Source organism: Seriola dumerili, unplaced genomic scaffold (genome assembly GCF_002260705.1).
Source record: "Seriola dumerili isolate Sdu_G_001 unplaced genomic scaffold, Sdu_1.0 BDQW01000003.1, whole genome shotgun sequence".
NCBI classification, from domain to species: domain Eukaryota; kingdom Metazoa; phylum Chordata; class Actinopteri; order Carangiformes; family Carangidae; genus Seriola; species Seriola dumerili.
The window spans coordinates 11,652,224-11,677,020 of NW_019174258.1; the positions used below are offsets into that span (position 1 = coordinate 11,652,224).

The 24,797-nt window shown below is 39.4% G+C and overlaps 1 protein-coding gene and 1 long non-coding RNA gene across 2 annotated transcripts in view; both read left to right on the forward strand.

Annotated features, from left to right (window-relative positions):
• On the forward strand, nt 1–14,178 carry LOC111217954. Its single transcript, XR_002664969.1, has 3 exons — nt 1–64; nt 13,602–13,614; nt 14,149–14,178. It is a non-coding gene; the product is annotated as an uncharacterized LOC111217954 (long non-coding RNA).
• The window catches only part of LOC111219281 (kinesin-like protein KIF13B), a 26,358-nt gene continuing 15,739 nt past the window's right edge, over nt 14,179–24,797 (forward strand). The window contains exons 1-9 of the mRNA XM_022741911.1: nt 14,179–14,209; nt 14,379–14,471; nt 15,288–15,468; nt 16,405–16,492; nt 16,979–17,113; nt 23,720–23,832; nt 24,120–24,231; nt 24,348–24,560; nt 24,647–24,757. Of these exons, the coding sequence (XP_022597632.1) occupies nt 14,179–14,209; nt 14,379–14,471; nt 15,288–15,468; nt 16,405–16,492; nt 16,979–17,113; nt 23,720–23,832; nt 24,120–24,231; nt 24,348–24,560; nt 24,647–24,757 (1,077 nt within the window). The remainder of the gene's footprint in view (nt 14,210–14,378; nt 14,472–15,287; nt 15,469–16,404; nt 16,493–16,978; nt 17,114–23,719; nt 23,833–24,119; nt 24,232–24,347; nt 24,561–24,646; nt 24,758–24,797) is intronic.

Genomic DNA, 24,797 nt, shown 5'->3' on the forward strand with positions numbered 1-24,797 from the left:
AGATGGTGAAGAACCAGACAATCCTCCATCCTGCAGGAGCTAACCTTGGCAAAGCAGACACGAGGTATGTTTTAAGCTTGACTTGAAGGTTCCACAGCAGTGAGTTATTTTTTACATTCCACTCTTTTTTACATACATACAATGTATGACAGGATACATGTAGCACTAAATTAATTAATTGTCAGTCAGTTTTTAGATTTCCAGGTGTGGCATTTCTTTTTGATCCATGCTGTAAGTGATAAGTGCCCCAGAAATTGTACTGTATCCTTTCCCTTATTGATTCTCAAAAAGATTGTCTCTGATTTGTGTGGAATGTTGGAATGATGTAGTTTTTGGCAGGAAGCAGATTAACCAGCTGTCTGCCTTCTAGGGACAGGTGTATTTCAACTGAAATCACTTGTCACTCGTTTCCCTCTCTTAGTGTTTTACTCTGTTTCCATCCTGTTAATCAGCTGCTATTTGTGGGTAACACTGAATTGTACTTGGAGTCTTGAGTCTCTCAACCCCTGTGGAGAAGGAGGCATTAGAACATGTTAACTGTGGATCTATTGGGCAGAACAGGAATGTGTGTGAGCATGCACTCAGTGTGTGTCTGAATGAGGGAATGTTTCAGTAGTGATCACACTCAGCAAACTGCTGCAAATATAACACCAGGACGACAATCTGTGAAAGTAATCACCTCGTCTTTAATGAAAAACCTCTTATGACTAAAGTTTTTTGTTTTAGTTAAAAGCAGCTAGTAGGCCATGCTTGACTTCTGCCCCACCATCTTGGAGGAAGCCAGCTGTGTCGGAATAAAGACTGGAATTGTGACTGGTTGAACTGACTGCAGACTGCCAGATCAGAAGTTGTGAATAATGTTGGCTTCAGTCTGAGGTTCAGGAGCAGACAAGAGCAACAGCAGCATGTGTTTCTGTGTGTGTGTGTGCCTGTGCCTGTGCCTGTGCGTGTGTGCCTGGAGGAAAGACAGCAGCACTGAGACACATGCAGACAGAGACAATTATACATGAAAAGACAGACTCCACTCCGCTCCTCTCTTCCCTCAGTCAGTCCGGTCGTAACTCCCCACTGCCTGGCTTCCTCCCTTTTTCTCAGCTCTTCCGTTTCCGTGGCAACACAGGGGGAGGTTAACTTTGGGTCGCTGTCGGTGACCGTGAAGCCCCTTCCTTGAGTGAGGAGACGATAGATGAGGGGGAAAAACCCTCATTTACTCGGGCATCTGTCGACCATAAACTTTTCCTGGTGACTTTTATGGAGGACTGAACAAGAGCAGAGCTGTAGTGTCGCTCTCTGTGTATGAGTGACAAAGGAGCGAGGAAGCAGCAGGAGGATGGGCTGACTGACTGCTGCCCTCAGTGTGCAGATGCTGTTTTTCATTTTGTTTACATTTACATAGTGTACATTGGAGGATTATCTTTTACTCAGCATTTCACTTGGTTGTTACTAGCTGACAGACTTTTGGAGTGGGTGCATAGAGGAAGTGTGCAGTAAAGTTAGGATATTGCAGGTGCAAGTTGTTTGCTTAAGCTAACTGAGTTACCAGGATGCCCTTTGTTTAAAACTAGGAAGACATATCTACAGAAGATAACGCATAAAAAAGAGAATGCAGCTTCCTGACTAAACCAAACCCTATCTATAGTAAAACGGCTGATCTGCAAAAACTAACTACAGAAGATCTCCACATTAAACTGATCGGCACAATGTGTTTCAAGGATTCTTTGGTTATTAAACCAACAAAACTGACCAGACTTCGTATGTGAAAGAGACAGTATGTGAAAGACAGTAGTCTATTCCTCAATACAGCATTATCCTAACAGAAAAATAGTTACTCAGATTGACTATCTTGTTGTTTTTTGAAACTAACGACATGCCTGATGTGTCAAGAGGAACCTTATGGGAAACCTTCAAGACATACCTCAGGGGTCAAATAATATCTCATACAACCCATGTAAGAAAAAAAGAGAGATTATGACAGTCAGAACCGTTGCAGAAACTTAAGGAGACTGATGATAGCTATGCTAGTTTCCTAGACCCATCACTTTACAAGATACGATTGCAGCTTTATACAGATATTGAACTTTTAACCATGAAAAAATCAAGACAATGTGTTTTTGAATCAGGAGACAAGGCTGGCAAACTCTTGGCTCAGCAGGCCAGAGCCGCCGCAGCGTCCAGGCTTATACCTAGTATTAAATCCTCATCAGGTGATGTTCTTATAGCCCCAATAGCCATTAACAAATTTTTTTTTTTATTTTTACTCTGACTTATGATTTCTCTCAAGCTGACATAGACAATATCCTAGATAAGATAGAGTTCCCTAGAAATGACACATATCCCTGTACTAATAACAAAAAAGTTTTTCACTAAATTAGACAAATCCATATCCGAATTCCTTTCGGGCCAATAAACTGGTGCGCATGAAGAAAAAAGTTCTCCAGCTTCCTAAATCGTTAGGTGGTCGTTCAATATTACTGGGCAGCAAATATTCAAAAGCTTTGACCGGCCTGTCTGGGTCCAAATGAAAGTGTTGTCAGCAAAGATTTCACTGCGATCATGGCTGTGCTCCCAGCTGCCTGTGTCTGTCTCTAACATCAGTTTTAGCCCTGTTATTGCACAGTCTCTAAGAATATGGAGGCAGTTCAGAGAGCAATGTGACCTGCACAGTCCCTCCATGCTTGCCCACATAATTAACAATCACCATTTTATGCCATCTAATATAGACTCTGCATTTCATCTTTGGGTTGACAGGGGCATTACGTCACTTAACGATTTGTACGAGAGGGAAATATTCATGTCCTTTGAAGACTTGTCAACCAAATTTCAGCTGCCAACATCCCACCTTGCTACATAGCCAACGTTAGCATTAACAGCTGTTTACTTATCAGTCTAGATGAAACTTTCTTTATTCCTTTACTCGCCAAGAGCTGTCTCCAATGATGGAAAGCAACATCAGTGTTAACCTCTTGTCTTTATCACTCTTTTCTTGCATGCTAACCTGCTAGCCAGCCCGTCTTGTCACTTTTAGATAGCAACTCACGGTAGCATCCAATCTACCCTGAAGACACTGCTCAGAGGCCGTATTATAACCTCTTGTATTAGAAAGACAATGATGGCTGAAGCTCTTGTGAAGAGACAATCACCACCACCTGTTCCCGGCAAGAAACCACTTTTGGCGGCAGAAAAAACTTACAGATAGCTCCTTTTTAAGAGGAACAACAAGGATGGGAGAGAAGACTGTTGCTATATTTTAAGATTTAAGTCTCAGACATGTACTCAGTCCATAATGTCACAGTATTACATATTAATGATCGATTGCCATTTCCCAGTATTCTCTACTGTTTTAAATGTACTTAAATTCTTTTGTATTTATTGGACTCCACTGCATGTGAAAATGATCTTCATTTCCTGGATTACCAATAACAGAAAGCCCCCATCCTGACCCCTCACTTTCATTTGCTTGCAGTTACTCTTCTTAACTGTATGCATCTGAAAACACAGTGTGGAGCAGAGGCTTGTCTGAAATATCAGCAAGGCAGTGGCTGTCTATACAGTTGAGTTCTAGGAAGGATGTCTGGGGTCGGAAGTCATGTGACCCTACCAAGTAGATGGAGCAAATATTCCTGGACATGTAAAGAGAGGTGACAGAAGAAAGAAAATAGCACATGTGGTGTGATATGTTGAGATAGGTGTGTATTCTCATTTGAGGATAGAATAAAATAATCAGACTGTTGTGAAACAGCATTGAAACTTTTCTGTTCATCTGTTTTGGAAGCTTCACCTGACGTGTATATTCACCCTCGAGTCTCCTAATCTCTGCAGTCAAATATAAGTCTTTCAAAAATGTCTGCACTGCTGCTTTTGTGAGGGTTGTTCCCGAAGCAAAGGATTAGTCTTGTTTAAACGTAAACGAAGGATTTTCTCCTTCTCTTAGGCTGTCAGAAACATCTTTCCATCCAAGTAAATGATAAAAGCCACTGGCGTTGATCTGATATCCACTCACTCAATGATCGACAGCAGCTGGGAAGTAGAACTTCCATTTGTAAGAGTTGTCTGTCTCTGCTGTAGAGCTAACTCCTGGTTAGTAAGTGCACTCAGACAAACTGAGTTATTGCTAGATTATGACTCTGGCTGAATGCCCTAAAGCTAATACATTAGCACCAATCTTTTTTTTTTCAGTTTTGATATACAGTCTCTATTTATTTTAAATAGAAGCTTCAACCACTTTTTCCCCTCCTCCTTTTTGCATTCCTACCAGGAAAGCAAAGCTGAGGAATTATCCACACGGAATTATCCAGGGCAAATAATGGTTAATTACTAGAGCCCGACTGATATTGGATTTTTTTGGGGCTGATTTCGATATTAGGGAGTAAAAAAAATTCCGATAACGATATATCGGCCAATATATATATATATATATAAACACTTTTGAAAAAGATATTTAATGAAAGCAGGATATTTTACAACAATAAGCTTTACTGTCCAAAATGACATTAGTGCACTGAAACGGTAAACTTCACTGGGTATTAAATAAAATAACTATAAAAATAAATAACTATAAATATAACACATAAGAACAAATATATATATATATACAGTTTATTATACAGTTTATTAAACTTGAATGAAAACAAAGGATCAAATATACATAAAATGCTGCCTATATAACTTGACTTAACCCAAGCATTTCCGCTGCATTATTGCTTCTTAATAGAAGTATTCATATCAGCACGTATCGGAGACTATATGCGCTGATACTGATATATCTGTGATAGGCCAATAAATCGGTCAGGCTCTTTTAATTACCTCTTGAAGACTTAGTTTACAATCATAGCTTAATATGTACTGGTGTTTGCTTGATGGATTGTTGTCACGTTTTCAAGGTATTACTCAATATCCGAATGCTCTGTATATTGAGTGTACATATTACTTAGGTCTGTTGTAGTTCTCTTGCCTTTTTACCTTCACTTTCTCTTATAACACGCAGATATGACCTTCTTGTGCACTCAGGCATGGGAGAGAAAAGGTCACCTATCACTGAAAGTATACAAGGCCACTTATAGGATTGGTTAAACACTGAGCCTCTCACACAATAGCGCTTGTCCACTGAGTGTGTTGACCTAGTCATTGCCTCTTTAACATAGGCTTGAGCTGCCCAAGAATTAATGTGAATTTTGAGTAATTGTTAATTAGAATTAAATTATTCTATTTTTTTATATAGGATTTCTTAAAACACAAAGAAAGGTCTTTCCACAAGACAAAAAAGCATTAAAGTGTTCCTAACAAAGAATTTGATGCCAAACAATTTTTACATTTCTACAAACTAATTCAATTAATGTTGCAGTGTTATAACTTCTTCAACTTAGGACTGAAGTGGCATACTGTGTTTTTACCTGATCAAAACATCCCCACACTATTTTTGTACTTGGATTCTCGACATGAATAATTTGAAAGGACCTCATTTCAAGGTCATTTCCTTTTTTATTTTTTTCATTCTGCAGTTGTCAGTTGTGTGTTCTGCTTGTGGGTCTGATTCAGTTTTTCCACCAGCAGCGCACACTGGGCAGACCAGATTGAAGTTCCTCACACTGCCACTCTCAGTGACTCACTGCTGTGGTGACATTAATCTTGTTTTATAAAGTCTTGAGTATTTTGATTTCTTTAAGCACTGCTTATAGAGGACCACCAAGGAAACATTAATGCTATGATGTGCTAGCTCTTTATGCTCTAACAGCCACGGCTTACATGGTTTTCTTTGCTGTCTGGTACTGGAAATCGTACATCTTGCATACATTTTACTTGGTGTCCTATCTGCTTTTACACCTGCCTTGTCTGAATCACTTTGTAACCTCTGGGGATGTCCTAACCTCCAGAGTTTGAACAGCAGAGTTAAGGGCACTGTGTACTGCTCTGTGTGATACACAGGCAGCTAACCTCCCTGCAGCCGTGTGGTCAGACACTACAGTTTGCATGATGACCTGAGGCTGTTTGCATTGGCCTGGTGAAGCTGGATGTTGACACACTCTGACAACGATCTGTCTCCTGTCAGACGTCAGTGAGGCAAACACACAAGTAGCTTGGTTTCCAAGACGATACACAAAAGAGACTGTGTGGACCCGTATCTTGAATTGAAGTTGGACATTTTTTCTGTGTGTGTGTGTGTGTGTGTTTGTGTGTATCAGCATGTGTAAGAGGGTGTGTGTGTGGTGCAGTTGTGCTCGGTAATATCTGTTTTTAGATGTGAAGGATCTAAAGTGTATTTGTTAATGTAGAAAAGTGGTATTTGAATGCAGAGTGAACTCAAGTGCTTTAACTAGGCCTGGGCAATATTCAAAATTATTGTGTGGGGGTATTTTATGTTTTTTTATGTTTATGTTTTTTTAATTTAAATATATAATTACATTGTTTCAGGCATAACTAATGCCATAACTAAACAGCATTTCAAAGTTTTATATGTGACATACCAAGGTAACATGTTCAGAAAGTCACATGTTCAGACTTGGCAGCAGGGCAGACTGAAAAATTGCAAAGAAAACATATGAAAAATATTGCATATTGTGGGAAATATCGCAATATTCAATATTATTGAATAGCTTGAGCAGACCAGCCTGAACCAACCATGTGATGGTGGGATTTCCTAACTGTCCATTATCATAATGACAGGGTGAAGTTAAGTTAGTGCCATTCATCCACAGGCCACACAGGCTCATTTTCTCCAGAATTTTCCTCCTTTGAATTGATGTAGTTAGACCTGGTCAGGCTCAGGTAGAGCTCTGTTGAGTTAATGCTGCTGGGTCAACAAAATTAATTTAGGAAAAATTAATTTATAAAATTATAGCAAACATTTTGCAGCACATACTTGTAACAGTGTGTGGTGAGATGATGTGCATGTGGTAGCTTGGGCATCTGAGAATTGTAAAAAGTATGAATTGTAGCTCATTGCAGACTAATTTAGTGCTCATCTTAAAAACACTTGAGAAAGAAATGAGTTCAGACTCTGTCCTCAGGTTGAAGAATGCTTACTCACTGTACTCTACAGCCACAGTAAGAAATGTCTAACATTTAACTTGGAGCATAGTGAGAAAATGTCTTAGTTATATATGAACTGGTTCACTGTGGGTGAATATGTAGAGGGTATGTAGTAGGTAAACATTAAACTTTTTTAATATTTTCTAGGTCAAGTTTTGTGTTAAATTTCTTTGAAGAGCTTGTAAGCGAGCATGAGAAAGCACAACTATCCAGAGGTCAAGTTAATGTGCATCACATGAATTGAAAAACTGAAGTGTGTGCATTGGGGTTTCAATTTGTTCCAGGGGCTTAATGTTGAAGAGACATGCAAATGCTTCTTGCGTGCCCCATTTGCCATCAGCTTAGCATGATCAAAATCTAATACTGGAGGAGTAATGCATGAACATACTGTATGTATGTTTACTGGTCTTTTCAGAATTATTATTTTCAAATAAATATGCTTGCCTTTCAATTTTGAAGTTATCTTATACATGTAGCTAGATTGATTTTATGCTTAATGGATTTCCTCATTGACACCACTGAGTAGAAGTAAAAGTGAAAGTGCACACCGTATTACAGAATTGCATTGTATCTCATTGTATCGGGAATTTGCACTTTGCCCTTTCTTCATGTGTAAAGACTAGCCTGAATTTGATAGTCTTGCAGTCTTGGGCACCAGGAACAATACTCTGATGTCTGCAGCTGTGAGAAGCACTGTGTGCTATGTCGTGTAGTCCCACCTCCCACCTTGTTCAATGCACCGGTGCGCGAGAGGCCACTAAAACAAAACAACATGTCAGCTGTGTGGAACTTTTAGAAAGTGTGTGAGACTGATATAACGTATGACATCTGCAATGCATGATAAAAGTTATCAGTATCAGCTGTGTCCACTATTCTATATTCCATATATTCATTCATCAGACACATTGCTTTTGGTTTTTGATGTAATATACTATTTTAAATGCTGTGTATTCAAAATGCAATGCAATATTCTGCTTATTAGTCGGATTCTTTATCAATTCCCTTAACAATTCCAGTTTTGTATGTGGGGAAAAAAAGAAGGCCTACACAGGTTTTCAGCATTAATGCAACTTTTATTATCTCACCACTGAAGCTAGGTGTATCAACAGTCTCTCTGTCATCATCTAAAATGGATGAAATGAGAGAATATTTGTACAGCATTTGTTTTCGGGTTTTATTAGTCGAGGAAAAAAATCAGTTAAGCTTTCCTAATGTTATTACAACACAGGATATTTTCCCTTTGTCACGGATATGCTGTTCAGTTGGGAAAGCAGTTGCACTTGTGCTCAGAGTGTCAAATACATGGCCCAAGTCGAGCCTATGTATGGGACAACTAGCTCTGTTGTCATCTTTGTGAAAGGAAGCCACGCTTTGGACTGTTTCTTTCTCTCCAACATCACTCCTTGTTGAAATTTTCCAGCAGCCTAGAAGCATGAGTTTGATGTTATTGTTTTGCAATGCACAACTGTCAGAAAAACATGCTGGCATTGATGAAAGCAATTGATGGGTTTGGTGGCATACGATTCCGATGGTTCAAACTATTTGGAACCAGTTCTCAACTGGAACTGGTTCCTGATTCCCATTAGGGCTGAATGATTCATTACTTTTGCGATAGTATTGTGATATGATAAAACGCAAAGGCTGCGATTACACGCAGAACCATGTCTGCATAACGATGGATAATTTTACACGCTTATAAGGCTGTAAGTTAAACAAATCAGTCAATATACTACTGTGATTGAAGTAGTTAAATAAAAATGTCATTCATATCAATTCATGCATCATCTATTTTCATCATGACATATGATGAAATATGGAATATGCCTGGCCTGCAGGAAAGAAGAGTTTATGTTATATCTATCTAATATTGTGTTGGTCATAACATAGAATGATTTATTGCTTGTGTTTGTTGAATAATACAGAAGATAAGGAACTTAAAAATATAATCGCAAATTAAATCACAATCGCAATATTGGTAAAAAAAAAAAAAAAAAAATCGCAATTAGATTATTTTCCCAAATCGTTCAGCCCCATCCTTACTCATAGAAGGCCACTTTAGACTAGTCCAATGTTTTCTTCTCATCTATTCTTGGCTGGTTTTAAATGTATGTTCTGGGTCTTAATCTGTTGGAGGAGCCATAACCTGTGACTGAGACCAAGCTCTCTGACACTGGGCAGCATGTTTCACTCCAGAAAGCTTTGATAATCTTCAGATTTCATTTTGCCCTGCACAGATTCAAGGGACCCTGTGCCCTGGCGTTTTTTTTTTTCTAAATCCTCCTGTTCGCCCTGACGTCAATTTTTCTTTTGCAGCCACGACCAGGGAGGTTGGCTACAGTCCAGTGGACCTTATACCTCTTAATAATATTAGCAACTGTGGTCACATCAAGCTGCTTGGAGATGGTCTTTACCTTGGCAGTTATTTCCTTCCCCATCTCCTCAGATAACTCTATTCTTTCTCTTGTCCATGGTCATTGTGGTGCACACAATGATACCAAACAGCACAATGAGTACTTTTCTCCATTCAAATAGATAATAATTTTACCAATAATTTTGTCCAGGCCATCTTAGAAGTTTGAAGAATAAGCGAGAATTCAGCTCTTTTCACAGCTTCTTTGTTTTGTTCTATGGCAAACCAAAGGCGTGCAGGTATGCATGACAAAAGAGCTTTTAATTTCAGCACTTTACCAGAAGAACGGTGCATTGTTTCAATAAGGTGTAGGGGGTACCAACACTTTGGGCCATTTCTTTGTATGCAACTAAAAGATAACCGCCTGCCAGAGCAGATTTCTGCAGTATGAATAAAACCATCCTCAGACTGGACTTTGCATGGTATATGTGGAATTTGAATTTTATTAATTTCATTATCAGTGGGTATTTTTCCTGTCATGGTCCTGGATGTTCACTATATTTTTATGATACAGCACTTGCAGAGTGGTATGTGTAGTGCACTTTGACTAGAGCCTACACATATGCATAGACTATCTACTCTATATCTGTCATTTTCACTGTATGTGAAGACCTGTTGTCATATCCCATGTTAGTCTGTGTGTGCTGAGTTCAAGCATTAGCCTGTTACATGTCCTGTTGTCCTGTGCCATCAGTATGTTTCAGCTTAACATTCCAGTCTCAGGCCCAGCCTCTTTCCTCCCTGACCCCCCTGGCTACCTTCAGCCTCCTTTCTATCCTCCATTCCTCATTCCTCCCTACACAGCCGTGAATGGTACAGTCCCAGAGAGAAAAAAAGAACGCAAGAACAGTGGAGAAAGACAGAGGCGGGGGGAAGCAGCCATGCATTAAGTTATTTTTTAAATGACGGTGATCAGAGCAGAGGAGCAGACCGAAGGGAGGAGGGACGAATAGATGTGTGCGAGGACCGAGGGAGGCGGGTTCACAGCTCTCCTGACCGCCTCACGCTCCCTTCCCATTGGTTAGGGGCGCCCCTAGCTTCATTAATGGGCGTTTTACTAGAAGACATGGATGACCCTTCTTGCTGCAGCCTTTGAAGCATCCATGACAGCTGTCATCACTACGTACGTCAAAACCTGCCGCGCTGATTTCACCCCTAAAGTGTTTGGAGATATGGCTGTGGGGAGATAGTAAGCATGGAGGATGCTCTAAAGGCCCTGAGAGGAGCTGTCAGAGAAAAAAACAAAATATCTAGAAATCAGTGATTTACAAACAATTTAGTGTCATAGAGCCTGTAAGTGGATACATGTTGCATCAGTGATTCCAGTTTGACAAGACTCATCATGGTCTTTTCTTTGTATATTTAAAGAATAAGATGCTTTTAACACATTTAGAACATCCTCACTAACTGCTGGAGGTCTTGTGGACTTCGAAGCAGTGCAATAGAGAAATTACAGTGCAGATGAGGATTACTCTGCATGTATTTGCTCTGCCAAGCGCATCACATCAGCAGTGGAACATCAGTGAAATATGTGTTACAGATTGGACTGGATACTGGTTGGTTTGCATAAGAGCTGCAGGTTTGGCGGTTTATAAAGAATGTGCAAGGGTAAAAGGAAACAGGTGTGTGAGTGTCTGTGTGTATGTGTCTGTGTGTGTTTTTGTGTGTTCCTATACTTATATCCATTGAGGACATTTTTTCTATGTAGCTTGGTGCTCAGAGTCGAGGTTGGATATGGTGTCAGGTCAGGTATTTGGCGCTGATAGTCAGCATTACTAAGAAATGGAATGAATGCATTTGAGGGTCCTTATGAGCATAGAAGTATAGTCTGTGTGTGTGTGTGTGTGTGTGTGTGTGTGTGTGTGTGTGTGTGTGTGTGTGTGTGTGTGTGTGTGTGTGTGTGTGTGTGTCTGTCTATCTTATCTCTGGGGCTTCATCATCTGACTTTACGCATGTCTCCGACTGACAGCTGCCCTCACTCCGTGGGTGTAGCCAACAATCCATAGATGGCGGAGAAAGATGACAAGAGGTTTCTTGTTGTGAAGAAGAGAAGAACGGAACAGAAAAGGGCATGACTTTTTAGCCTTAGGAGAAAATGTTTTTTTTATAGAAAACCTGACAGGAGATGATTTATAATTCATGATGTATAATACCATTCATTAGAGCCCTACAGGAGGAACAAAACACAAAAGCTCCTTCTACATGGCCTGTTCAAGGCAGCAGTGTAGTACCTATATTCCGCCTCACCAGTCTGAGGGGTCTTCTTAATGACAATATAGCAGGATCTCTGTTAAATAGAGGCTTAACACTATGTTCCCTCAGGGACTGCCAATCCCAACAGTGTCATATTGCAGTAAGCCTATTAAAGTACCTTCCAAATGTTAATACCCTAATGACAGTTGTCATTTCACAATCACGAGAAAGCATGTCTGAATTTTATTCTCAATCACAATCACACGAATCAGCAGAAGTAAATTGTGATCTTAAAGGACACAGTGGCTTTGAAATAAAAAACACACCTTCAGTCAGTGTCACTATGTTTTTCTATCAACTTTATGCTTGAAGCACATTTCAATGATTTTACAGAGCCTGATTTTAAAAGTACTGGACAGGTAAGATATAGTTCATGAGCCATGTTGTGATACTTCTGTGAAATCATGATGGTGATAACTTAAACGCTGACATGTCAAAATAGTTGTTATGTGGATGATGTTGATTTTCCACTCAAGAGCATGGTGTCAGTTTCCCTTACACATTTCCCAGACACAGATGAAATGTATCAGTGATAGTGTTGTGCTGATTTGACTTTGTATTTATTGTCCTCATATATTTTATGTTCAGTAGGTTAAAACAAATGCTGTGTTTAAAGGTAGACTGATGCTGAGCTTGGCAACAGAATAAGCTGAGCACTACTGAATGACTTGGTGCCAGGTAGTTAGGATGTTGAAATGAATTAATGGTAATTAATGTTTGTGCAGGGGCCCAACCTGTGCCCTTTAAGTGAACCACACAATAAATGAGATGTTTTGCGTGATATCTTATATGAGGCTCTGTGCTGTTCCATCTTTTGAAGACAGATCAGAAGCAAGTATGTTAAGATGTCAAAAGGTTGAAATCCCTAGGCATGAAACTGCTGGAAAACAGCATATTTAACCTTGGTGACATATTCTTTCACTCAAAGAAAAATACTGTACATCTTAGATATATGCATGGCCATAAACATTCGTAGCAGGGGTTTATGTTTTTTGTAATTCTTTGTTATTGTTTTATCGCTTTAAAACTTTTATTGTAGAACATCATTGTTAGAATTAGATGAGCCTATTCTGGTCTGCTCTGACATTTTCTTGTATGCAGAGATAGCCGGATGGACTTACTGTCTGTATGCCGAGGAGATCAGTTTTAAAGGACATGGCTGTTGGCTAAATGCTCATAATACGGACATGTTTGCATATGGGTTCATGTGTGTAGTGTGTGTTGATTGCATGCACATTGCCCCCCCCCCCCCTTTTTTTTTAAATGTCAAACATTCAAAGGCATTTTCACCACATGTCTGTTCATTTTTGTGTGTGACCTCGACCCAGTAACCCCTCTACAGAGCCATCTGATTCCACCACACACTATCTCAGCCCTCTGCCAATTTCAGTACCAACCCCCTCCGCCACCCAGTCACCCCCACACACCCATGCCCACACACAGACATTCCCACAACAATTCATCCAAGTCCCAGAGATTTTTTTTGCCTCCCTCAGCCGTCAAAGATGAATGCCTACCCTGACATCCACAGGCATTCACCCTTACCAAATCCCCTGAGAAGTTGGTTTTGATATGTGACAAACAAGATGTAAACAAGCTGCACACACGCACAATGTTGATATTCAATCAAATGTGTACTAGTGAAAACAAGGAGAGCTTGAGACCATGGGCTCTGGCTGTGTCTTTCTCTCCGTGCCTGTCTTTGTTTGATTAATTTCGACTTTTGACTCATGATGTTAGTAAAAAAAAAACACAGACAGCTACATAAATGATTTCTGTTCTCAATATGGAACAACATGAACCAGCATTCAAAGTATGTTGACTCCTGCATCCTCTCCAACATGTGCACTAAATGTTATTTATCTCTCTTTCCACATGCTCCTGTGGACCTTGACCCTCCTAATATCATCAGGAATCAGTCCAAGGTAACGACACACACACACAAACATACACAGACATTTGAGCTAATTCCATGCTTGTGAATCATCTCTGTGTTAAACAAAGACGCCGCTGTATTTCCTTGACTCAGTTTGTGAACTGTGTGCAGCCGTACAGGCAGTGAAACAAAGTAATGATTTGTTAAACAATTTTTGCTGGAAGAATCTTATTTAATTTATTGGTTTTAAATCCTCAAGGAATATTTGTTGCTGGGTGGCTGTGTGTTTATTTTCTGTTTTTTTTTTTTTTTTTGCTAATTTACTGTATTTTGATATTTGCCAAGAAGGCCTTTTGTGTCACCTGAAAATTCCCCCAGTGCTACACAAAACACATGACACTTAAAGTACACTACGCCTACAGTTTAGTATGCTGACTGAGAAAAAGTAAATGTTATCAGTTGAAATGTAATTGAATCCAAATCTTTATTTAACATTAGCGTTGCTGTGATAAAGCAGCCATAGACGTGCTCTCTGTGTGTCTCTTATGCTGTTGTTTCGCCTGTGTTTCCATGTGCTGTCCAGGTCTTCGCCTATGATTACTGTTTCTGGTCTATGGACGAGACGGATAAGGAGAAATTCGCAGGTTAGGTTATTAACCAACATCCAGTAAACATTTTTAACATCTTACGACCGAAATGTGTTAAAATGCCAAACTACTTTAGCATTTCACTCATTCCAAATGTTAAATTGAGAATGTAAACAATTGGAGAGAATGATATGCTCTGTGTGTTTGTGTACGTGTTTGTCTACAGGTCAGGAAGTGGTGTTCCAGTGCCTTGGGGAAAGTCTTCTCTACAACGCCTTCCAAGGCTACAATGCCTGTATCTTTGCCTATGGACAAACAGGTAAACTACTATGATACTATGAATGCACCAAGTTGCCAGTTTATTAGGTACAGAACACTTAGCTAAAACGAATGCAGCCAATGCAATAGTTGTACAATAAATCCTACTTTCAGGAAGGTTATAGTGTAGTTTTTGTTGAAACTATACACTGTTGGAGTTGGTGTCCACTCCATTTATATCAATGACGTAACACTATATAATAAAACATTATAACCTTCATAAGGAAAGTGGCAACTTTGTATGTTATAACTGAGCCAGTTACATGACTACAGGAGCTGGACACAATAAATGAACAATTTCTTTGAACTTTTAATAGCAAAGTGCCCTTAAGCGTTTTGTGCAGTGATTAAGAGGAGTGTCAGTGTGGATGTGTTGTGGCAGGATGCTTGGAAAGCCTCTCCTCCAGCATGAGAAAAATACCATAGCTCAGATGCAGTTTTCAACCAAAAGCAGATCTTGGCATGAAAAGGCATGATAGATGTGCCAATGTTGCTGAAACCCAAACACAACTTACCAATGTTGCTCAAATGATGTAGATATCTGTATAGGTTAAAATACAAGTTTCTGTTTTGTTAGAAAGGCGTAAGACTGATAATGGTGATGTAATATTTCAATAGTAACAAGTTAGAGCTGGTAAATGATAATGAGTGTCTACACAAAAGTCAGGATTAGTGGTACAGAATATGAAGTTGACTCAGTGGGTGTGGCAAACTAACTGTTTCTGTCGTAATCTAATCTACACCTGTTAAATACTAAATTCACAAGAAATCTTCACTTATTAGTGTGCCTATATGTGTGTGTTTGTGTTGTATTCAGGTTCGGGAAAGTCATACACAATGATGGGTTCAGGGGACCAGCCAGGTCTGATTCCCCGCCTGTGCAGTGCTTTGTTTGAACGAACCCAGAAGGAACAGCGGGAGGAGGAGAGCTTTACTGTTGAGGTTTCCTACATGGAGATCTACAACGAGAAGGTCCGGGATCTGCTTGATCCCAAAGGGTATGACCTCAAACTAATCTTCCACTACTTTCACAAGTGGATTTTTCCCACTGTTGGCCATTGTGGCTCTGGTAAATCCTAAAGTTCCAAAACTAGCCACTTAAACTGCTGCATTTGTATTTACTTTCCCTTGTACAAGCCAGATTGATGCTTGTGATGTAGATATTCTTTTAGTGGAGAATCTGTTTGTAATGTTAGTATCCTGTTAAGGCAAATTCAACTTATTGCAGCTGATTCACACTAAAATCCTTTCACCAAAGAGACAGCGCTGAAGTGTTGACACAGTCATGTTAAGTTCATTTCCAAATGCGTACAATATGGACATGGGTTTCATTGCCCAGAATTGGAATGTCGCAAACACTGGGACATTAACCTTAAATATATGTTGTTTATATGTGCTCTGTCTTTGTAAGCCTACTTCTTAGGTAAACAGCCAGTATCTGGAGTGATTTTCAGTTCTCAGCCTCGAGTTAGTTGGTAAAACAGAGAAAGTTGGAGGTTCATTCTGACATCACCAGCTGCTGTGGTCAGTGGATAAAAGGATTATCATTCTGCCCTGCAGTCACTGATGGAGGCCAGTTCATGTCCAGCAGGTCAGCAGTAAATCAGGGGCACAAGCCTGTGTCTGCTGCCCCAGACAACATAACCTTTGACCTTCACTCACCACGTGACCTTTAACCTCAGTAAAACGGGCCAAAGAGGAGAAGACCATCTGACAGCCATATGGGCTTTGCTGTGGAGCAGAGAATGATGAAGTTCTCAGGCTTGTAGTCAGAGAGCCAAGTGCTTACAAAGTTTGTATGAACTGGGGAAAGTTGTAGTGGTCCCCAGAATTAGCGAGTCTATATTTCCATCCCTGCTAATATATCAGATAGATGGTGTTTTAGCAACATTGTTGTTTGTCTGTTTTTAAACCTGTTTTTATTTTCTGTTCAGGGGCAGACAAACTCTGAGGGTGAGGGAGCATAAAGTTTTGGGCCCCTATGTGGATGGCCTGTCTCGACTAGCTGTGGCCAGCTACAAGGTAAGCATATTTATCTTGCACACTGGTTTTAAGTTCTTGCCATGCTTTTATGTCAGTTTTATTGATACGCTCTCATACCCCTAACATCCACTGGACACTGTTGTATCATATTTTGGCTGATCACACATGAATCTATAATCTTACTTTCGTTCCCTCCTGCTTTGATCTTTAAACTTGTAGCAGTGTTATTCACATGATGGCAGCAGTCAATTTAGTAGTCCCACACTGGAAAGAAGTTTGTTCCAAAAGTTTCAGAATTAATGACATTTTGTAGTTTATATCAGGCTTTCTAAGAGATTCAAAGACACTGTTTATAAATTAAAGTTGTCACCAAATATATAAACAAGCCTAGAATATGTCAAACCAAGTGATCCGTATAATGTTCCTCAAAAGCAGTCTGAAAAGGCAATTCTGCATGTAGAATCAAAATGGGAAGAAATGATTTTTATTACCTGTATATAAATTGTGTGATTTCTGTTCTGACAGGACATTGAGTCTCTAATGTCAGAGGGGAATAAGTCTCGGACTGTCGCTGCTACCAACATGAATGAGGAGAGCAGTCGATCGCACGCTGTCTTCAACATCATCCTCACACACACACTCAAGGACTTGCAGTCTGGGGTAAGACATAAGATAACTACACACAAACACAAGCTGGGGTGAGACACTTGACTTAAAAGCACTGGATTTGTTTAAATAGCTCTAAAAATATAATCAGAAATTAATATTTAAGAGGTTGTGGGCTAAGCCTTCTTCCACAACAGGAGGAAGGTCTGGGACATTCACTGTGGGTGGGGCTTGCTACTGTCACAGTTGGTGTTGCATTGATGATGGTACTGCAAAAGGATTGTGTATGCTCTTCTTCTGCAGCCATTGGGAACAGAGCACCATGGTATCTACATGGGAGGTGTTGTTGGTGGGACCTAATATAGATGTGATGCTGCGGCCTATTAAAATACTTTAATTTTAAAAAGACCCAATTCTCATTTATTAACATTTATTCAGCAAACACAGATTGAACTGTAGAAACTCAACAATGGCTACCTCTGCAGTTTAAGATATGTACAGTATGTATTAGAGCCCTACCGATATTGGACTTTTGGGGCCAATACCGATATTAGGGAGTAAAAAAATTCCGATACATATATATATATATATATATATATATAGAAACTTGTGAAAAGGATATGTAATGAAAGCAGGATATTTTACGTTTAACAATAAACTTTATTGTCCAAAATGAAATCAGTGTACTGAAACGTTAAACTTCACTGGGAATTAAATTAAATAAACGATGAAAATAAATAACTATAAATAAAAACATGAGAACAAAAATGTGTGTATATATATATATATATTTAACTAAAAACAAAGGATCAAATATACATAAAATGCAGCCTATATAACTTGACTTGACCCGAGCATTTCCACTGCATTAATGCTTCTTAATAAAAGTATTCATATCAGCGCATATCGGAGAATATATGCGCTGATACAGATATATCTGTGATAGGCCAATATCGGCCGATAAAATCAGCCAACCGATATATCGGTCGGGCTCTAGTATGTATGCAGTTATAATATAGATAGATAATATAGAATTAATCTCAAACATTTGCAAAAATTCTGCAGAAGTCAAGTTCTTTTCTACTTGTCCCACACCGTAACATCTACTCCTACTACACCATAAATTCATCATGTGCATCATCAGATATTAAACCCTATCTCACCCTCGCCTTCTGTTATCCTAGAATCCAACTGTGTGTGTAATTTTGTGCACTTTGACTGGACAAACAGTGACTGGCAAGTTTTTGATCAGCTGCTGCTGCATGCCAGTGGGTGATGTCACCTCAGCTGTCTGACCAGGCACTCTAAGAAAAGACCTAAATGACTAATTGTCCAACCTCACTGACCCACTTAGCCTCCACTGCTCCTTGGTCTTATTTCCAGACGAACTTGCTGCTAGCGAATCCAGTTAATAATTCACAGGCATGACTGTGGGTTCGTCAGCTGATACAGGCTGCTCTGTTTTCAAGACACACCCAGGGTCAGTCACTAAGTTGGTCAGTCAGTCAGTAGGCTCATCAAGCAAATGGCTAATGAGTACACTGTGCAGTCACTGAGTGAATCACTGAGCTCATTCGTCCTCTAACTGCATGAGTCAGTTCTTTATTTTTCTTTGTTGATGTTATTATTACCCCCTCTTTCTAAATCCAAAAAATGAAATGGACTCTCAAAGGGAACTCTTTTTTGATCAGTTGAAGCCCCCACTAGACCAGAGACCAGCTCATTTCACTACAATTTGAATGATGTTTATAGCCTATATTGCTATTCTATGTGTTGTGCTGGTTGTTTAGTATTTAACATGATTGCCTGTTTTTATGTTCCACTTCTTGTTGCTTGGTGTTACTCAGCGGTTATGAGGGATGTTGGACCTGTTTTCAAAGTGTAGAGGAAGCCAAAGGAAAATAACAAGTGCTGTGCGCAGTATGCAGAATACCTTTTAAACAATAGTTGATAAGTGGACTGCTCAACAATGAAACAATGTCCTCAGGGCAGAGAGAAACTGTGGTTACAGTATCAAGCTGGTATGCAAGCCCCAGTGTGTTTGGTAAATACTTGTGTATGTGTATATGTAAACAACCAAATATCCATCTTAATTTGATGGTTTCACATTTCTTAATCTGTAAAATATTGTAACCTAAGGATATAAACCGTGAAAAAATCATCAAAAAGATTAATGTGGATTGCTATTTTGATATCATGGCACCTCTCCAGCACTCTGCCAGAATTATTTTATTCAGTGAAAATTAAATTTTAAAATTTGCACTAAAATTGTGGCTCATATTGCAATAGCAATATAAAATAATCGCAGTATGATTTTTTTTTTTTTTTCATATCATTCAGCCTTACAGTGCACTTTACCTTTTTGTTTTGCACAATTTGTTACTGTAGATTCGTTATTGTTTGTTATTTGCATCAGTTGTTGTAATAAACATATTAATAATAATAAACATATAACATAGTCAAAAATCTATAAAGTCAATCTCTTTACCGGCCTTCTATGAGTACCCAGGGTGCGCATAAGAGCATGTGACTGGTTTTGTGTATTATTTAGTATCATTTGTATTTAATATTAAAGTAAATATTTTTAGGTTTTGGACTGTTGGTCAGACAAAACAAATCATTTGGAGGTGTCATCTCAGACTCTGGAAGCTTGTTTTCACAATTTCCTGAATTATCAGAGACTAAAAGGTTAATTTATTAATAAATAACAATACAAATAATCATTAAATGAATCAATAATGAAAGTAATCAGTAGTTGTAACCTTAAAATGAGTGTACATTTAATTCACTAACTCAAATAACTGAATATAGTGTTAAATTACTCCTTAATTATATGCAGACCTTCTGTTTTACTTTGTAATGATATGAAATAGAACATTTGTCTTGTTGGTTTTCTGCTGTACTAAAACAGAATAAACTCAATACAGAAAGTTAGATTCACTTCAGCATGGCTCTTTCAAAAATTACTTTAAGGTTCTTTTACTTCAGTAACTTCTTATCTTCTGCAGCTTTACAAGAATACTGACTCTAGATCAGAGCATCCGGGCTCGTCTGCACCCTCTAATGACTCAGCCAGTGTCTGGGGTTGAGGAGCTGTGCTTAAGGGCCCCCTTTTACAGGTGGCAAAATCACTCAGTGCTGGTTGAGTCATTCTAAAACTCAGCAGCTCATCACAGGATTTCCTTTCACTGACATGTCCCGATCTGACACTACACTACAGTTTAGTGGTCTGTACTTTGGCCGTATTTACTGCAAAACTCTATCGCCTATTTCGATCCTTGCCATGCTTTCTCCAGACTTTCTCCTTGGCAAAAATGTTAACTGTTGGCCACAGTTTAAAAAGTATTCTTGAAATTTTTTTTTACAATGTAATCTACTAGACTGTTTACCATGTGTGGTAAAGTGTTGATGCCCTGACACTTGTTCTATGCTAGTACCTTAAAGCTGCCAAGGCTGACAAGCTGCATATCCTTCCTTCTGATCTGGTTACTGACTCAGATATCAACTCTCCTGGTCACAGAATCCCTTATTAAGCAAGAAGATGGTACAGGAGCTGATATTTTCTCCTTTTCATTATTTCACCAGTTATATTAACAAGTTCATAGCAATAGGTCCAAAGAGTTGGTATACTCCACACAGTTAATGAAAACACAGAGACATACACATGGTACATTATGCTCTGGTCACTGATCATTGCAATAAGGAGTTGTCATTATTGAATTATACTAAGTCCCTACTGTATGTGTTGGTTTTCACATTCACCAGCTTTGCCTTCCCTCTCTTTCTTTCTCTTGAATATGTATTCACTGTTTAGAGCATGATTTTAAACAGCTTTGGTCTATTTTGGGATCTTGTTTGCTCAGTGTTACAGATACACATCTCTTGTTTGTTTAATAATTTGCTTTACTCTAAGAGATTAGAAGCTGCGCTGGTAAGAGGCTGATACGAATCAGTGCTCCCTGAGGTTTATCTCTGTCAGTTAGTCTCATGACTGGGTCTTTTCAGGATTCAGGTCTTGCATTTGCTTCATCTGCAATTCTAATGTTGTGAAATGAAACTTTTGAGAAGTCTATTCAAATGTTGTTCAACATGTTCAAAACGTTCATGTTCATTTCTCAAGAGAAGGTTGCCTTTGTTTTCACAGCAGAATGGAAACCCCCTTACACCCATATACACACATAGTCATTTTACACTATTCTCTTTCCATCACACATCACTCGTCATGTAAAATTTGATATTTAAAAACAATAAACTAATAGGTTACTGTATACAACAGAATGAGGCGTGTGTGACTGTAACTGATCTTCCACTTCAGGAACTTTTGTAGGGGACCAAAAACCTTTTGAGGAACTCGGCAACTTAGCCTGTGTTTGAAGCGGAGGAACCGGGGACTAAATTTAGTTACAGGTGCTAAAAAAAAGTTCCCTGGTCCAGGAGTAGTACTTCCAAAAGTTTAGGAATTTTGGGGGCAGGCCTGTCCATTGCTGATTGGTCCAACACAGATGCTGCTGCTTCAACTCATGTACCACTTCATAGGTAAAACAATATAGTATTCTACTATGAATATTATGGTGAGGGTCAACATTTCTTGTTGTTAGCCTTTGCTGTTGTCTTCCTGACTTGTTTTAATAGAAGAGCAAAGAAAGAGAAACAGTGCGAATGAGCTGATAACACAAACGAACAAATGAGAATGAGGGGCTGGGGGTGGTTGAGAGAGCTAGAGTATGAGAGGGAGGGGAACGCCAGTAGAAACAGCAAAGCAAGTGAAGGAGAGAATTGCAACTTGATTTGCTGATTTGTTTCATGGTAGTTGTGTCCTAAGGCATAAATAAATAAAAATCATGTTTCCTATTCATTCATTGACTGTATATCAACTCAAACAGTGTCATGCAGCAGTAAAGTCAAATAACAGGATGGCACTGTTTTTTTTTTTTTTCCTATGTGTGAAACCTATGTTTCAAATGCTGCTGTTGTTTGTTTATTAATCCACCATAGATCTGATTTGCCTGATCTTCACAGTTCTTCAGGAGCAATGTGGAAATGAAAAAAGGCACTTTTGGTTTCTAATTTAGTTCCTTGGTTTCATTGTTCCTGGAACCTTTGGAGGCTTTAGACTCAGTATCTCAGTACTCACAATTTTAGTCTGTTACGTGATTTGTTTACTTGTTTTACTATTTACTATTTGTTAACTTGTATAATTCCACAAGTAAATAAGTGTAAGGAGGTGAAGTGTCATAAATCACAGGGTTGTTGTTCTTGTGAATACTTTCTGTTTCACAAGGACTCACAACACTCTTTATTGTAAATTTTTTATTTGGCGTATTTTTTTTATTCAGCTTTGTTATTGTCTTTCTTGTGACCTTGGAACTATTGGGAAAGAGCAGGAACTGAAGAAAAATGCAGTTAAGTAGCTGGAGAACTACTGTGGCTGAACAGGTCCACTGTGGACACAGAGGACTGCATCTGCTGGCGTTTGGCTTTGGCTGCAGGTGGAGATCAGGTGTTACATTCAGCCTTGTCAGCTACTGGCCTGTCACGCTTGGCATGGAGTGACTCTGTCCTAGTACAGATGGGAATGTGATATCCATATCCTCAACAGCTGTTGGAAAGACACAGAGAGAAGCTGTCAACAAGAGACTGAAAGATGGAAACCAAAGTATAACAGAGCTTTGTGAAATGCGGTGTTTGCTCCTATGTGAAAGACACTGAGAGGGTCTACTGAGCAAGAATGGACTAAAAAATCTGGCCTAAATGCAATCAACAGATTGATGAAGTGACGTTTCTGATAAAGCCGAACGGCTTGTTTTTCATCTCTCGGTTGACTGTTGCTCTGATGCTTGCAAATCAGCGCAATACTCACTTTAAGGCTGCTGAAAACCCAGCAGGTGATTGTCTTGATGTGGAGCATCTTTGGTGATTAATGTGCCATCAGAGATTTGTCAGACCCCATGGGGATGCACAGTCCTGTTTTCAGGAATGTCAGTACATCCAGATCTGCAGAAATGTCCTACAGTGTGGCTTCAGGATATTTTGTATGTCCTTGGATCAAGCTGGACATTGCAGTGCTCTTTGCCATATGGCGTGCTACCCTGAATCAGACATAACAGTTAATCGTTAGAAGGAGAAGAAAAGCTGGTTATACATGTATTTAACAGTGGACAGAAATGGAAATCCCCAACCTTGTCAGGCTACAAGGCTACATGTCCATCCACCACTGAAGCTGCATGATGCTTTTAGCTACAAAACAAACAGAACATTGTCCGATGACTGTTGCTTTTATGGCTGCCATTATTGCTTTAAGTAACATGCTTGCCATATGTCAGGTTCAAGTTTGTTGGCATAATTCTTTATGGACAGTGTTATTTAATGTTAAATATTGCCCGTTGTAACCAGAGAATATTAAAAGGGACAAAGTCTGAGTGAAGTTTACTGTGGGTGTAGAATTTTCCATCAAGGTGAATAGAAAGCTGTTTTATCAAAAATGTGAACAGAAAAATCAAACAGTCATCTGCAAGACCGCGGAGGCAATGGTTTGCAGTTAAAGAAACACAGCAGGGTTTAAGTAAGAAAGTAAGAACATATATGGAAGTTGTCGGTATAACCGTTCTCTGTTACAAATTAGATAATAATCTGACTTTCTGTTTCTGTCTCTGTCTCTAGACAAGCGGGGAAAAGGTGAGTCGGTTGAGTCTGGTAGACTTGGCTGGAAGTGAGCGAGCAGCAAAGACTGGAGCAGCAGGAGAACGACTGAAGGAGGGAAGCAACATCAACAAGTATGCAAAAGCAGTGAAACACAAATACACAAACCCATGATTGAGTGTTTATCGGGTTGTTTACTTGAATCTTAACCCAGGATTGTGTACTTGCATATAGTCCCACTGCGGTGACTTTATTTTCACTTTTAACCCTTGAAACCCTTAAAAAAGCATCCCGACACAGAAACAGACAGATGCAGACACTAAAGCAGGAACCAGGTGACACCGACCTATGAGCTGGTACATGAAATAAAATGGAAAGCCTTTGTCCTTAGTGTTTTTGTATGTATGTGTGTGTTTGTCAGGTCTCTGACTACGTTGGGTCTGGTGATCTCGGCTCTGGCTGAACAGGGAACTGCCAAGAACAAGACCAAGTTTGTCCCTTACAGAGACTCTGTTCTGACATGGCTGCTGAAGGTACATGCATGATAAACATACAGGAAAATCATTCTCTCATGCATCTTTATTTTGTTATAAGAGACTGCCCCTGTTTTTATAATTTCTCCCTGCTTCTCTCCTCTTTTCGTCTCCAGGACTGTCTGGGAGGCAACAGTCGCACAGCGATGGTTGCAACTGTGAGTCCGTCTGCAGACAACTATGAGGAGACGCTGTCGACGCTGCGTTATGCTGACCGAGCAAAGAACATCGTCAACCATGCTGTGGTTAATGAAGACCCCAACGCTCGCATCATCAGGGAGCTCAGAGAGGAAGTAGAGAAACTGCGAGTACAGCTGACCCAGGCAGAGGTGAGACATCTTTGAAATCTTAGAAATCAGCATTTTAAAAATCTCTGCTTTCCCTTCCTCTCATCTGCTGTTTTTTTTTTCTCCAGTCTTTAAAGGCTCCAGAGTTAAAGGAGCGTCTGGAAGAGTCTGAGAAGTTGATTCAAGAGATGACCATCACCTGGGAGGAGAAGCTTCGCAAAACTGAAGAGATTGCACAGGTAAGACACACAAAAGTGGAAATTGAATGATTAAATTGAA